This window comes from Dendrobates tinctorius, unplaced genomic scaffold (genome assembly GCF_039654945.1).
Source record: "Dendrobates tinctorius isolate UK_male_01 unplaced genomic scaffold, ASM3965494v1 ptg000003l, whole genome shotgun sequence".
NCBI lineage: Eukaryota > Metazoa > Chordata > Amphibia > Anura > Dendrobatidae > Dendrobates > Dendrobates tinctorius.
Window position 1 is genome coordinate 16,381,967 of NW_027361671.1, and position 16,162 is coordinate 16,398,128.

At 39.8% G+C, this 16,162-nt stretch overlaps 1 protein-coding gene across 14 annotated transcripts in view; it reads right to left on the minus strand.

The window, feature by feature from the left end:
• Window positions 1-8,771: 8,771 nt before the first annotated feature.
• The window catches only part of MEF2C (myocyte enhancer factor 2C), a 351,699-nt gene continuing 344,308 nt past the window's right edge, over window positions 8,772-16,162 (minus strand). For 11 of the 14 annotated variants that reach the window (XM_073586067.1, XM_073585844.1, XM_073585924.1 and 8 more), the window contains one exon: window positions 8,772-13,918. In XM_073586067.1, coding sequence (XP_073442168.1) covers window positions 13,597-13,918 — 322 coding nt within the window. In that variant the 3' untranslated portion in view covers window positions 8,772-13,596. The remainder of the gene's footprint in view (window positions 13,919-16,162) is intronic. The other 3 variants (XM_073586614.1, XM_073586543.1, XM_073586459.1) reach the window with 1 other exon arrangement.

Genomic DNA, 16,162 nt, shown 5'->3' on the forward strand with positions numbered 1-16,162 from the left:
AGCTGAAAGACCTCTGTAAAGTCCTTCAGTGTTTTGAGGAATGCACACAGCTGGTAAGCGCAGATGACGCCATCCTAAGCATGAGCATCCCACTTATGCATCTGCTCATGCAAACTTTGACGCACCTTAAGGAGCAGGCGTCTGCAGCCAATGTTGACGAGGAGGAAGAGGAGGAGGGAATCCTTGATGACATTCAGCCATTGTCTGCTCAGGGACCTCTCCTGGATGAGGTGGAGGAAGAAGAGGAGGAGGAGGATGATGATGGGGATGATTAGTTAGGGGAGGAGGATGCATCTCATGGGGCAAGTGAAAATGTTGGCGTGGCAAGGCCTGGTACAGGGTTTGTGCGTGACTGGAGGGATTTGGATTTGCCAGAAAGTGCTCCTCCAACCAGCACTCGCAGTGCATCATTGACACCGGGAACATTGGCCCACATGTCAGATTATGCCTTGCAGATCCTAAAAAGGGACCCCCGCATTGCCAAAATGATGAACGATGACGACTACTGGTTGACCAGCATCCTGGATCCACGCTATAAAGGCAAATTACAAAACATCATGCCACAGGAGAACCTTGACCTAATATTGGCTAATAAACAAGCAACTCTGGTAAACCGGTTGGTTGAGGCATTCCCAGCACACAGCAGCGGTGATGGTTCTCACACGAGCCGTACGGGCCGGGGGCAGCTTGGCAGAGGTGTTCGTGGTGCACACAGCAGAAGTGGCGTTGGAGACAGGGGTTTCATGACAATGTTGTGGACTGATTTTTCAAGTACCGCTCACACAACTGGTAATACTGCATCGATGGAAAGTGACAGGAGACAGCAGTTGTCAACTATGGTTACAAACTACTTTTCCTCCCATATCGATGTTCTCCCCCACAGGTCATTCCCCTTTGACTATTGGGCCGCTAAACTGGACACCTGGCCTGAATTGGCACAATATGCCTTACATGAGCTCGCTTGCCCAGCTGCAAGTGTGCTATCGGAAAGAGTCTTCAGTGCAGCTGGATCAATCCTGACAGAAAAAAGGACCCGTCTGTCAACCCAAAATGTGGATGATCTAACCTTCATTAAAATGAACCATGCATGGGTTTGGTTTCCAAGGATTTTGTCCCACCTTCTCCTGATGACACATAGGGTGACAGAAAAATGGCTTGCTTTGGTCCTCCTCTTCCTGGAACTTGAACAATTTCGCCTTTTGCATCAGCTGAATGTGCAACATCAACATGTGCCACTTTCTAAAACTCCCTAACTGTGCTGCCTCCCCCCCACCCCATGGCCGGGGTCACCACCTAGCGCACGAAACCATGCGAGTGCCATTGCCCTGGACAGGTGGGTAGGCCGACTCTTGGGCGCGGGCACTGGCACAGGGTCCCTCATAGTGCAATCAAGTGTCTCTGACGGTGGTGGTGCACACCCGCCGTCAGACACAACGCCGTACTATGAGGGGCCCAGTGCCAGTACCGACACCCACGAGTGGGCCCCCCTTGCTTGGGCAGGGCCCCAGCATTTGCAATCTTTACCTCTCCCTGCTCCTCTGCTGTGTAGTCTGGGCCGTCAAATCCATAATGGGCCTGACACCGTCTGAGCCTGCCTTCTGATCTATAGACATATATTTTGAATGTGTACACTATGCTATCCATACATGTTATCCGGGGTTACGGTACCCTTTCTCACCTTTGTGCAATCACGTGTAATCCATACTGGGCCTGACACCGTCTGAGCCTGCCTCTTGATATATAGACATATATTTTGAATGTGTACACTATGCTATCCATACATGTTATCCGGGGATACGGTACCCTTTCTCTCCTTTGTGCAATCACGTATAATCCATACTGGGCCTGACACCGTCTGAGCCTGCCTCCTGATCTACAGACATATATTTTGAATGTGTACACTATGCTATCCATACATGTTATCCGGGGATACGGTACCCTTTCTCACCTTTGTGCAATCACATGTAATCCATACTGGGCCTGACACCGTCTGAGCCTGCCTCCTGATCTATAGACATATATTTTGAATGTGTACACTATGCTATCCATACATGTTATCCGGGGATACGGTACCCTTTCTCACCTTTGTGCAATCACATGTAATCCATACTGGGCCTGAGAACGGCTGGCGAGCTGTTAAGCAAGCTACAGCACCTGTGGTTTCACACGTAAGTTTTTCATTTTTTCAGGAATGACGGTTAGGCCTAATTCCGGAACTGCGGTTGACCTGCACTTACTGGGAAATCATCGTTCGCGGGTAATAATTGTAATCCCAGATCCCCATCACTAACGTTGTTCAGCGGGTTATCTGCACCTGTAAGCGACAAACGCTGGCCTTTTCAGTGTAGCGCAGATGCAGCCACGGACATGTAAGGGCATGACACACCAGTTATTGGCCAATCTCACGTGCCAGAGCCTTGCATGTCCCTCTAGTAAGCCGGACTCGGACCGCGGGGCATGACGGAGTCTCGTTCGTTAACGGAATTAAGCTTGCAATGTGTGCATCTTTTTTGTTGCTGGATGGTTGAGGTTGCCCGTGTTGAGTCAAATTACGCCGTAGGCTCCACTCCTGGTGGTGGCCTTCTGGACATTCCTTTAAGGTTCAGCTTTGCAACCATACTGCCCACGTAAAACAAACACTTTTCCTTCAGGAACGCTGTTTGGAGGGTTGTGACTCGTGGGAATAACGCCGCCCAATCAGTTAACCTGCTAGAGAGATCCTTCGTTGCTCCCAAGCATGACATCACACTCCCTAGGAGGAAGGTAATGCCACTGTGGCGACCGTACTCCTGGGGGCGACACAAGTGCACTGATGCCCAGCCACTGCTCGATGAATCTGCTGGTACATTGACCCAGACCACTATATTCCTCTCGCACGCTACACGGCCTGAATCTGACCCTGATGAAACTCAGGTTACCCTTCCCATATACAGTTCCATTTTACACGGTGACAAAGAGGAAGCTGCAGATGAAAGTGCAGGTTTGGCCCACCTGCCGTCAGACACACCACCGTACTATCAGGGGCCCTGTGCCAGTGCCGTCGCCAAGGAGTGGGCCCCCCCTGCTTGCTCAGGATCACAGCACGTGCAAGGTTGAAATACTGTGCAGTGAGATGGAAGATGGGGACGACGAGGAGTCCAGACTAGTACAGGGATTCCCTAGCGAGGAGACTTATTTCATTGTTTTCAATGTTGGGACAGCAATTTTTGGGGAGCACTATACTCTGGAGAATGATAGATGGGGCCCACCATACACTGGAACATTCCAAAGGTGGACATCAGACACTGGAGCAGCATTTACAGGGCCCATTATACACTAGAGCATTAGAAATGGGGCCCATTATGTTTGGAGCATTATTTGGGCCCATAAGACAGTGGAGCTTCATCCATGGGGACCAACATATACTGTAGCATTATGTGGAGCACATCATATACTGTTTCAAACATTATATGGGACCAATGATTCTGAATGGAGAAATAGATGTGCCTCGTCATGAGATGTAAAAAGTGAAGTATTTTTCATTGTACTATACCGCTATTTCTCTGCCGTATCGGAGCATCATGAGTTGTGGTATGTGCTAAAGGGGCGCTCTTTCGCCCAGGGCACATGAAAACCTGGAGCCAGCCCTACCCCCAACAACTTTAGCCAAATAACCCCCATTTTTCAGTGCGTAACTAGTATTATGAAGTAAATTAAGGTTGACAAGCTTAAGTAATAAGAATTGATGCTTTTGGCATTCAAATGGGCACTGTAGGTGTGTTTCCTGTCCTCCTCTCACTGCCGACTTTAATTCCCCATTGACTTACATTGGGTTTCGTGTTTCGGTCGGACCCCCGACTTTTCCCTATAGTCGGCCGAGTTTGCTTGACCCGACTTTTGGAAAAGTCGGGTTTCATGAAACGAAACTCGACCCTAAAAAAGCAAAAGTCGCTCAACTCTAGTGCCAGCCCTTTTATAGTACAAGAGACTGCTTTGTGTTATGCAGGAGACTCATATGTTTAATTTATGCTGAATTGGAAAAAAACTTTGTGTATTTTCCATTTTGTTTACCAATGATAAGGCTTTGTCAAACAAAAAGGATAAGGGGTGAAAAATTTAATTACTTTATATTTCCTTACATATTATGACATATGGAATTTTACAAGAAGTTATGTATTTGATTGCATTGGTTTTACAGAAATCAGTTATAATTTCAAGTTTACCTTTGCAAATAGCCTCTTTTGAGAGGAAGAGAACAAGAACCTTTAAAGGTCCTGGAAACATGTCTTAGGATAAGAAGCAAACCAATAATTGCATATATGGATATATAAATTCCCAGAGGAGCATTATATGGCTTATAAGTCTCCTTATGTTGATTTGGCATTCTACCCAAGGAGAAACTTTACCATTTAAATCCCATGTCAGAGGTCTCTCATCCTGTGGTTTGCTGTAATACGTGTGTGTTTATGTCCTGCTCCCTTTTTCCCTTTAGCTCATTCCTCCCTGTCCCTATCCTCTTTCCCATTGTTGGTTAGTGCTTTTGAATGATAGAGGTTTTCTGTTATCTGTTTTGTCTTTGTGTCTTGTTTACCTTACTTTTCTGCCCCATTTCTCCTGGGATGGGGGATAAGACAGATTGGGGTTTAACAGGAGCATAGTAAGGTCTGAGACTTGGCCTCTCTACCTTCAAGAGTACCCCCAAGACAGGGATAATTAGGGTCTCAGTTCCGGGGACACTTTAAGGCCCCCCTTCCTTACCAAAAACCGTCCCAGCATGACATAGATATGGACTTTTAGGATTGCTACTTACAATAGATGTCACTAGAGTTTCTGTTCCCTTTGTTTCTGAAGATGCTAATTACCTACTTGAATTCTCAGATTAGCATAGCATGGCTTATAAAACTCATTACGCCGACACACTGCCTACAAGGAGAAACTTTATCACTTTAGACTATCAAAGGCCTCTCACTCTTTTTTGTACAGATGTGGCACAAATGTTCTGAAACATGTGTTTGCAAGTTGAGTTTCTGGTTCACCTTCATATCCTAAGTCATGTGGCAAGGTTCTTTAAAGGGTCAATATTGAATTCTAGTATGTAATATTGCTACTTTCAACAGATGGCACGAGAATTCTGAGAGGAGCATTGTGTGGCTTATAAGTCTCCACAAGGAATAGCTTTTATTTGGGACATATAAAGTGTTTCCATGCATGAAAATGAATGAAAAAGAGATACCAACTTAATTGTAGGTATTTCATCTTTTCAATGCACTTTTTATATGTAGTGCATATGCGTTGTGCATAAAAAGTAAAACATTTCATTTTTTATTGTTTTGTTCACATTAATTTTGTATTAAAAAGCCTAAGCACATTAAAAATATACCCCAAATTTTAAAAGGAATTCTATTTTTTAATACAGTTATTCATCGTTAACTGTTGATTGGGATGAAATGCAAATTATACCATTGGGTGGCTGCATCTAATGAATTATCTATGGCTGCAAGAGACATACTGTACAGTAATTATTAAAACGTTAAAATGATCTGTCTAACGTTGTATAGGTCCCTTTCAAATCACTTAAACATCTCTGATCCTGTGAGTCATGGACTCTTCAAGATGTTTGAAGGTTTCCTGTCCTGTAGGTTGTGGGTGGAGACTACAAGGAATGTTTTTTTTAACACACGTGCAGCAGCTCAATTGAATTGAGATCTTGGGAATTTGGCAGACAAATCAACGCCTCCTGAACTGAAATCTTTGTAGTGTTTCTGAAACAATTCCTGGCCAATTTAAGCCCTATATGCACATAAGACTAACGTTGGCCGAACCCACCGATATGAATGGGTTTGGAAAACATTCTAATGTGTATGGGGGTCCTGAACAGATGATTGTCGGGAACATAAGAATCCAGTATGTCAGAATTCAGACTGACGATCCTTTGGTTCTGAGATACTATATGTCTGCCAGCTGCTCTCCTACAAAGAACACAGGAGCACTCGGCAGAGTCAACGCGTCTGTGTATGGTAGAGATGACAAAGATAGATGCTGGCTGAATAATCTAAGGTGTATAATTGCATTAACGGTGGCAGGGAGCATTATCCTTTTGATAGAGGCCACTATACTTAGGGAATACTGCTGCCATGAAGGGGTATATTTGACCTTTAGCTAGATGGATTGTGTAAAAATGACATACCAATAAATATCAGGACCCAAGATTTATCAGCAGAACACTGCCCATTCCTCCTATAGTGCACCATGGTGCCATTTTAGTAGGTAAGCAATATACCTCGTCATTCACGTGATGTAAAATAATTTTTCATTAGCCACATCAAGACAGCTTTTCCTAATGCAGCATAGTCTAATTCTTTTGATTATGTGCACATTGTATGCTCTTTTGGAGACGAACAGGGATAAGAATGTTCTGACAATTTTTTATCATAGCCAGTATTATTTTTTTTTAGAATTAGGTACTACAGTAGATTTTCTGTGGAACTGAACCAGATGTAATTGCCTTCATTTCTCGCAAGTATTGGTGAGACTTGGAGACCCATGACCTTTATGCCTGTTCCATCTTCAGACCATTTTGGTAAATTCAAAATACTTCATACCAAGAACCTACCAGTACTTTTGGGCTTGGAGATTATCTTGCCTAGCCAGGCATCCATCCCAATTTGGTCTTTCTCAGGGTAAAGTAGCTCACATATTTGCAATTGCCGTTTTTCCTGCTCTCAACATTTCAACTTCAAGAAATGAATGTTTCTTTGCTTCTTGACAGCTCTTGACAGGTGGCATTGACAAAAAATAATGGTAATAACCTTACCTGTTAGTGGTTTTAATGATTTTGCTCTCCGGGTATGATTTGAGAAAGTGATTCAAATTTTAATTTACCAGGATCCCGAATTGAATGATACTGGTCTTAAATCTACAAAAATGTCTATGGACATGTCTGAACATACTCCTAAGGGTAAATGCACACCTTTTTTTTATCAGCAATCATTTTTTTTAATTAAATAATATTATCAAAAAGGAAATTGTAAATAGTTAGAAATCACAGATGTTGTGACAACTAGTGACAAATTCTAAAAAAAATCAAAACTATCTCTTTGCTGTTAACCTTTAAATAATGGTTCTTCTATGTTAAGTCATAACCTAGAGTTTTAAGAATATTTATTGTATTTATTTTGTCATTTTGTAATATTGGATTCTGTTTCACCAATGCCAATACACTTGGTTCATTTATCAAAATATATAAAATCTTATTTACGGTAACTGCCTTCTTGACCTAAGTACAGGATCAGTGTACAAAATTATATCTGGTTTACACCAACATGTATGTGATAGATGGTGATATAATTAAAGATGAGAAAATCGATTTGTAATTAATCAAATTTATTACAAAGTTTCCTAAAATTTTGTATTGTGTCAAATCCAAACTGGGATCTGACTCACTTCAGTCCACAATTTTGCTGGATTCGTATGAGGGCCAGAAAGGAGTAAAAAAATAAATAAATAAATAAATAAAAAACACATTATACTCATCTTTACTAGATCCTCCGAAATGACAATCGGGGCCCTTTAGTTTTGGACAGTTTTTATTTAGACTAAATCGCATCTGCCATCTAAATCAAGTGAATCTGCCTGAAAAGAATTTCAGGAGATTCACTCTTTTCTACTTATAATACTACAATTTTATTATTAGTCTTATTTCTCCAAGATTATATCCAACAATGGCAATTTTTTAATTGTTTGTTTATTATTGTTTGCTTTTCCAAAAGAGAAGTGGCTGGTTGGCTAGTTATCCCATAAGGCAAAAGTAAGCGATGGAGAGATCTGAATTGTAGATAGAGTCATATTTATTTCATCTTCAGCCCATTAATCATAGCAGATTCACTTAGTGCTTAGTCTTGTGATAGTTTTTGTTTGCCCAGTATGCTTTAAACGGAATCTGTCAGTAGGATAAACCCTCCTAAGCCATTTTTGGCATGTTGGTCATAGGAAGCTAAATAAAATGATACCTTGCTATCTGCGATCCGATGTCCTATTCCAGAGAAATCCACATTTTTCTTATCTGTAAAAGAGTTGTTCAGGACTATGAGCCAGACACTGATCTTCATGAGAATCTGACTCCAGAGATTATGTTTAATGAAAGAGGAGTTACCAGTGCGATGCGTAATGGCCGCTCAATGCTCTACTTATCTCACTGCAGAGCTGTGTATGATTATACCTGACACATCTGCAGGTTCCTCTCAGCTTCAGCTTCCATCTCACAGGCAGACAGGGATGTAATATTATTGGAATACAGCAGAGCTGTGAGAGCTGCAGCTTCTAACATGTTTGTTATGAGACAAAGTTCAGTTTTACTGTTCTGTGTTAGTTACTTGACTCACACTGGTTATGCCTCCTTTCATTTAAAATAATCTGTGGAGACAGATTCTCATGCAGATCAGTGTCCCACCGATAGACCTTAAAATCTCATTTACATGCAAGAAAAATATGGATTTCTCTGGAATAAGACATGAGAACATTAGATTACAGATATGAAGGTACCATTTTATTTAGCTTCTTATCACCTACATGCCCAAATAGAAGGCTTGATCCTACTGACAGATTCCCTTTAATACACTGTAATAATTACACACCTCTGCTCATTGTACCATTCTATGTTTTAATCCATTGTCTTCTCCCTTCCAGCTCAAGTATTCACGTTTTACCTTTTGCCTGGGACATAGTAAATCCATAGAGAGAAGTATAATGGTAATGAAATTATTTTCATTAAAAAAATGGACTACACACAACAGTTCACTATGAAAGACAGTCATTTTACTTAATAATCCGCAAAATACAAATTATACCTTGATACCAGCAGGAGAAACGTCTTCAATGTATCCATATATGTTCACTACAGACAGCTGAATAAGGTCCCTTAAGATATACAGATGTGTGTAACTTAGTTACATCTTGCCATCTAGGGGCGACAAAGTCCAGCTTATGCCGCTGTGAGCCTCTGCTTCATTGGCTGGAAACGTTTAATCTCCCTCTTATACAAACTTTCCATTTAAAATACTAATAGAAATAAACTACACAAAAAAAACTAAAATTATACATAAAACCAACTGAAGCAATCCAAGCTTTAACAGTAAATGGGATAAGTATTACAAATTCACATGTAAAGTGATATAGAGCCGTTGGTAAGGAATGGATAACTGCTATGTTGAAGAAATGATGGATGGCTATTGTACAGAAGTGTTCATTTCTGAAATTACATTCCTCTCGAAATCTTGGATTGCTTCATATCTTTGGTTAAAATAGGGGTGATTTACTATCTGGAGCAAAACAAGGGTAGGTGTAGCATAAAGTAGATACCACAATGGTGTAATTCACGGAAAGCTAAACGCACTGCAAGACACTTGGCATTGCAGACAGATTCTGATGAAAGATTGTCAATAAGCATGTGCTCAAAAAGATTGCCCAAGTAGACTAATAATGCACTTTGTCAATGTTTCTTCAACACACCTCTTAATAAAACTTGGGGACCAAGATCAGCCACTTGGCTTAAATCAGTAACAACTCAATGATTCACTCTACAAAGAAAGACTAATTATTCTCTTACCACAGACTATGCCCAAGTTTTCAGAAACTGCTAATAATATTGTAGACTTACAACATCATGGTGTCACCATTCTCATCTCAAGCAATTATGACATAGCCACAGGTATAAGTGTCTGCTATAGACAGCGCTCCATCTCTCAGCCATTGTGAATGGACAGGTGGCCGAGCATACAGTTCACCCCCTATTAAATTTTATGTGAGTTTTGAAAATAGCTGAGTTCTTAAAAAACCCACAAAAGTAATTGGAGAGTGCTGTATATAAGCAGCCTACTCTCACAGTTACCAGAAGATTGGTGGTATTGTGATCACCATTCCTGAGAGGTGGAAACTGCATTCATCAGATATTTATGACATTTTTCTGAGTCTGTCATGAATGTCTGAGATGGATACAACCCTTTAAAAGGGTATCCTGTGCTACTCTACCAGAAATACCTAGGGGAAACATGCCATAAAATGTGTAGACCCATTGGCATATGGAAAGGTTTATTGAATCTTGTTTATCGAAATCATTCGTAATTGACCACTATGACCGCTGAACAACCAAATTACATTTAATCAGGATTTAAAGGTTCGACGTCTGACATAAGCCTTCCAGATATATCAGTAAGTAAGTGGCCAGCTTAGGAATTAGCAAATTCTTAATTATCTAAAGGGCTTACTAAAAAGTGTGCTCCTCTATAGAGGAAGTCAAAGATGACTGTTTATCTCACTCTAACCAATAGCCATAAAAGAAATGTAATTTGCTGCTTTAAAAGAATCCTAAGTCTAACAAACAAAAATAGTTTACTTCAATTTTATGGTCTGATTTAGGAGAAAACTCTCCCCTTATTTGGCCCCAAATATTATAATAAATGACCCCCATTCACAATGCCTCAACTACACAGCCAGTGTGAAATACTGTTACAAAAATAAATATTCCAGCAGTCCTTTATCAAAACTATTTTGGATTATAAAAAAAATGAAACACTGAGAAAAGGATGACATCACAACTAATGGCACCATTAGAACAAATGAAGTACTCTGTGTTTAGGCAACAGCCTTTATTCAGATTCAAGTGGCTTGTTAAAAAAGGAAAAGAAAACATAAAGAATACATATAATTTAATTCCTGAAAGAGACACATGGTAACAACAACACGCATCAGTATTGTTATAACTATGTTAATAATGGAGGGGTAAATGGCAAACATGACAACATACAGGTATTAAAACATGACATCTCTTGGGAAGGATATGATTCATCCCTCCTCCTTATGGTTTAGACTAAATAAGAATATGACATTTACAATTCTGAGAAAATCGTATAAGAACTGAATCTCAACTGAGGGTTTTTTTTTAGAAACTGTGAAATTATGGGATTTGTAGTGAAATGATAATGATAAAATAAATGCCACTCTGGTTATATCAAGCTGAATGGGATTCTGGCAGCAGATTTTCACTTTCCAATAATTTATATCCACATGTAGCTCTTTCAAAGACAAGCCTAGAAATACCTTTACACGGTCAGTGTGTTCATCCGTTTCTCCGAAATCAGCGTTTTTATTGCTATGTCAATGAGGCTGTATATCTGAAACCTTTGCCACTCTAGCTCTATTCCTCACCCATCCATGCTTCCTCCTCCTTGGCTGATGACGCCTTTGCCTGAAGTCACACAACATAGAGGCTGTCATTCAAGCAGGAGGGGGTAGTGCTGAGTGGGAAAAAGAGCTGGAGTGACAGAGGCTTCAGATCTACAGCCCCGTTTGCAGATCAATTCAAACACAGATTTCTCAGTAATGAACTAGCTGGCTGGCCATCAAAAGTTATTCCTGGTCTCTTAAAGAGCCACAAGTGTGCATAAATAGTTTGCATATGAAATCTTGCTGACAGATTCCCATTAAAAAGAAGAATGCTGCCTATCTTTCTGATAATCATATAGGATGTGCTTAAATGTTAATACCCAAGTGAGGCTCTGCCTCAAAAAACACCTTAAATACAAAGGGATTGCAATAACAACCAAAAAATAGCATTGCCAAACCAAATCTTGGCAAGGTACAGTTCAGTTACAAAATTATACTTTACAGAAAGTGACTGAATCACAAAATTGTGCTTTTTCTAATAAATTAGATCACCATTCTCCCTTTATACCACCAATAAGCAACTAACTCATCCCAGCTTCTGAACGACCATCCCAACATGTCTCCAACCGCAGGATTGGCTAGAACTAGCATGTACGTAACAGCTGGAGTGGGACGGGGTATCTAAACCTCATTCACTTCCTATGGGTTGGCTTCAATTGTTGAATCAACTGACCTTTCATCCATTTTTGTCTGCGACTCTATTGCCTCCAGTAGTATCTTATCGGCTACGCTAAGCGAAAAATTGCACTTACATTCTAATTTCTGCTGGTTGTGTGACTAACAGTATTTTTGCACAGTCGTTAATATGGCAAACGTCTTTGACTACTATGTGCTTGCTGTATGCATTGCTGAGAAAATGTTGCTAGGTAAACTTTCTATATGGCTATTTTTCTTAAATTTTTCCCTAGAAAGAATCCTTCAAAAAGGCAAATTACTGCTAAGAATACTCGTAAACTCGGTTGGTTCTATTTGCATATTCTGGACACATCAAAATGGAAAGAGAGTTAATATTATGCAATAGGAGTCATAGCTACAGGGCAAAATGGCTCTAGGTTTGGATTCCATTTGTGCAATAAAATCTAATGTCAGATGAAAGTGAAGACCTAAATGCACTGATTTATGTACAATGGATGTCAGTTCATCCATGCTGATGCAAACACAGGGTCCATTGAAATATTTGAACCATGGCGGATATTCCTGCGATATCGCTGAATTTGGACCTGCATGTCAATGCTGTATTACAATACAGCTACCCACGCACAGTAAGCAGCAGCACGCATATTGTTCCCTCCCCACTATTAAGATAACCAAAAAAAATGCTAGTTCAATGTTTATTAGACTGCTGTATACAAGCATGTTAATTTCACAGATTTTTTTTTTTTTAAGATTCTTAATATTATTTCATATCATTAGAAATACACATTTCAAAAACAAAAACGTCTACAAAGAGAAAACAGTTATTTCGATTAGCAAAAGCGTGAAATTCTTCATGGACCGATTTTTGGGATTTGGGGAGGGGCAAATTTTTTTTTTTACTTTTATTTTTTACAAAAAAAAAAAGAAAAAGAAAACCCCTTCTTTTTTTTAACTCAAGGACTGTTAAAATTAGCAAAGCTATCAAGGAAAAAAAAAACACATTTTGGCTTAAATTACCTACAAAAAGCCACAAATGTTTCGCAAACTTCATTTAACCTTTTTATATGAAAATAAGCAAAATGTAATGTACATAATTTATATTTCTATATATTAAGTGATGTATACCCAGAAATGAACAACAAAAGATGTAAACTATCAAAAACACCATTTAGTATGACCCAAAATTTATTCAAATAAGTGCCATATTATACTTTTAATATATATTTTTTTAACATGCTGGTGTGTTTGATTAGTTTACATTGACTCGGCGGCCCAGCCTTCTATAGTTATCCACAGCCACCCGATGCTGGGTCGGTCAAACTTCTGTACATGTCACCATATGTTGCATAACAGCTGCTTTCTCTCATGGAAAAACATTTGCCAATTTTGGCAAAAAGTTTTCTTTATTTTTTTTTGTCTATTTACATGTAAATAACGTTGAACCTGCAACATAACACTATCTATTGTAACATACATTTTGCAAAGGGAGCACAACAGTGAAAAAGAGGTTAGCTTCAAAATCTATTTTGTACAAGTTTTCTGTTTATAGCTTAAGTGCTAAGCTTGTTCGTTCAGCAGTTCTCCTTAACCCTATAATGGATCACTGAGGCATTTAAAAGTACTTTTACAAAACAGAGTACCTGACTTTATTTTATCCCCCACACACGGCACATATAATGTATATCGACCCTCCCTCCCTGCCCGATTCCCATTAAGGTATAGCACACACACTGCAAAAAATTCTAATATATAATAACTGTATCATGTTGCCCATCCTTCAGAGAGCCGCATGCGCTTGACTGATGGGCTTTCTCTTTCATCCGGCGAAGGTCTGGTGAGTCCAATAGGGGAGTGGAAATCGTTCCGGTGGTCTTCTCGGTCACTTCCATCATACGAACTGCTGCAGCTGCTCAGGCTGTCAACAGGAGACCTCCCCGCCTCGTGGCGCGTGTGTTGAGGGTATCCCGAGGGTGTGGTGGTACGGTCTCTAGGAGGAGAAACAGGTTCTGACTTGATGTGGAGGCTTTGAGTAGAAGGCAGGGAGAGATTTGTATTCTGAGATAAGTGAGTGCTAGTGCAAACTCTGTAGAAGGAAAGGAAACGCGGTTACAGAATGAGGAGGCTTAAGCCGCCTCTAAACTCACTGACACTCACAAAAAATGACAATTTAAGCAGCTGGACCAACACTCTTATTATCTACAACTTGGAATCACTATGGTAAGACATCTTAGCAAGATGGCATGGCTTTTGGGCACTCTACTAACCAACTATGGTACTAACTACTTACAATACTAACTGGTTTAGGCATGGATACATATTGTATCGTTTTCACTTTATGATTGATTATTTTATATTGGCAAGTAAATAATAATTTGGCTTACATGATACCTACTTCATTATTTATAGAGCGCAGACACACTGTTGTATAATTGACCTGCAATGTGCCGATACCTAGTACAGTGGTCATAGAGTGTGTCATACTGTATCTCCACAGGCCCCTGATTTATTACAGAAATACATGTAGGTTTTATTCAGAATAAGGTTGATGTGGGCCATTGTGGTCTCATTGGGTCCCTCTTCCCGTTTGATTTTTCCTCTATACTTTCCAAAAGCTTTCTTTTTTTTCTGCTGACATGTTTATTTCTTTTTTTGATATGAGTTATAGTTTTGAAGGAAACCATTTATCTGACCAAGTGATGTACTAAAAATAGGAATACTAAACTTCAAAGTGTTTTATTGACTTTTTTTATGATGTTGACCTTATGGTAAAAATTACATATTAACTTTGTCATGTGATTCTGGTAATACAAAATGTATGCACTTTTTTATGTTTTACTACTTACTAACTGTGTGGGATAAATATCGTATATAATATGTTATTAGTATGGACAGTTACCCACACGACACTCACAATTATGTCTTTTTTTTCTTTGAGAGGTGGAATAATTTGAACTTGAATATATTGCTCTTTTTAATTGTTAAATAAATATTTTTCATTGATTGTTACATTGTTTTATTAGTCTTGAACCCACAATCTATTGATTGCTTGTACAACACACTGAAATACTATAACATTGCAGGGTATAGCTAAACTTTTGGTCTCCTTTTAAGCCCAAACGCAGGCTGATAGGTGTGCAAACATAGCAAAGAGTGGAGCTTTCAGGAGGTCCTTCACTGCCATAACTATTGAGAGTGGTGGGTGAGGTCCATGGGCAACAGTTTCCCCATTTCCAACCTTTTAGATTGATTGCTGCACTTAAGATATTAAACTGCAGAGATGAAAGCTAGCTAGGATCTCAGCACCTAGACAGCTAGCACCCGTGATATATGGAACAGGCTCATCTCCTGATGATCCCATGCAAGCATTATGCACATCTGTCATATGATCCCAATAGAACTTTTTTATCCCAGGTGAAGTGGGCTGTGGTAGTTGTTCAGGTTTGCGAGGTGCTGATGCAGGCCCTAGGCTTAATTGTATTTAATTGAATTACAATTACCATATATTCAAAACTAGGAGCAGTGCTTCAGGGGAGAAAGCAGTATCTCCCAGAAATACCATATGGCAGCACATGGAATGCCTAAAGTTCCACAAAACAGACTTATATAGTCCATTTATATCGTCTAATTCACAAAACCATATTTTATTTGCTTTTGTTGTATCCTAGACTACAATGAGCACAATATAGTTAGTGCACTTCTACTATAATAATCCATGGTTCAGTGCACGAGTGATTTATTGAACTGATAGATCTGTGGTGCAGATTTATCAAAAGTTTCTAGAAGAAAAGTTGTCTTAATTCCCCTTAGAAACAATCACAGTGCAGCATATATTTTAGCAGAGCCAATCGCATACTACTAATAGCCGCATGGTGACTATGACGCCCGGCATCTCACTTTCTCAGGATGCACATGCAATTGAATACAATGGTAGAATTTGGAGCTATTGTTTCCCTATTCCACAATTTATCTTCTACAAGGTGAGTATACTTTTTATTTTGTGAGTGTCCTTGAGCTTTAATGACCTTATAATGTGTGGGGCTCTGAGGGGGAATCATACTGTGTGGGGTGGAGTATTATACTGTGTGGGTTGTTATAAGAGTATCATGCTGGGGTATCACTATCATTTTGTTGGGGCATCGCACTGTGTTTGAGGAGAACAGTGTGTTGGTATTATAATGTGTGTGGGGGAACTTTGAGGGCATCATACTGTGTGGGAGACACTGTAGAGACGTTTGGGACTGTGGGGATATAATACTGTGTTGGTGGGACTGTGGGATCATCATATTCTGTGTTGTGGTTACTGTAGGGACAAACTGTGAGAAGAGTT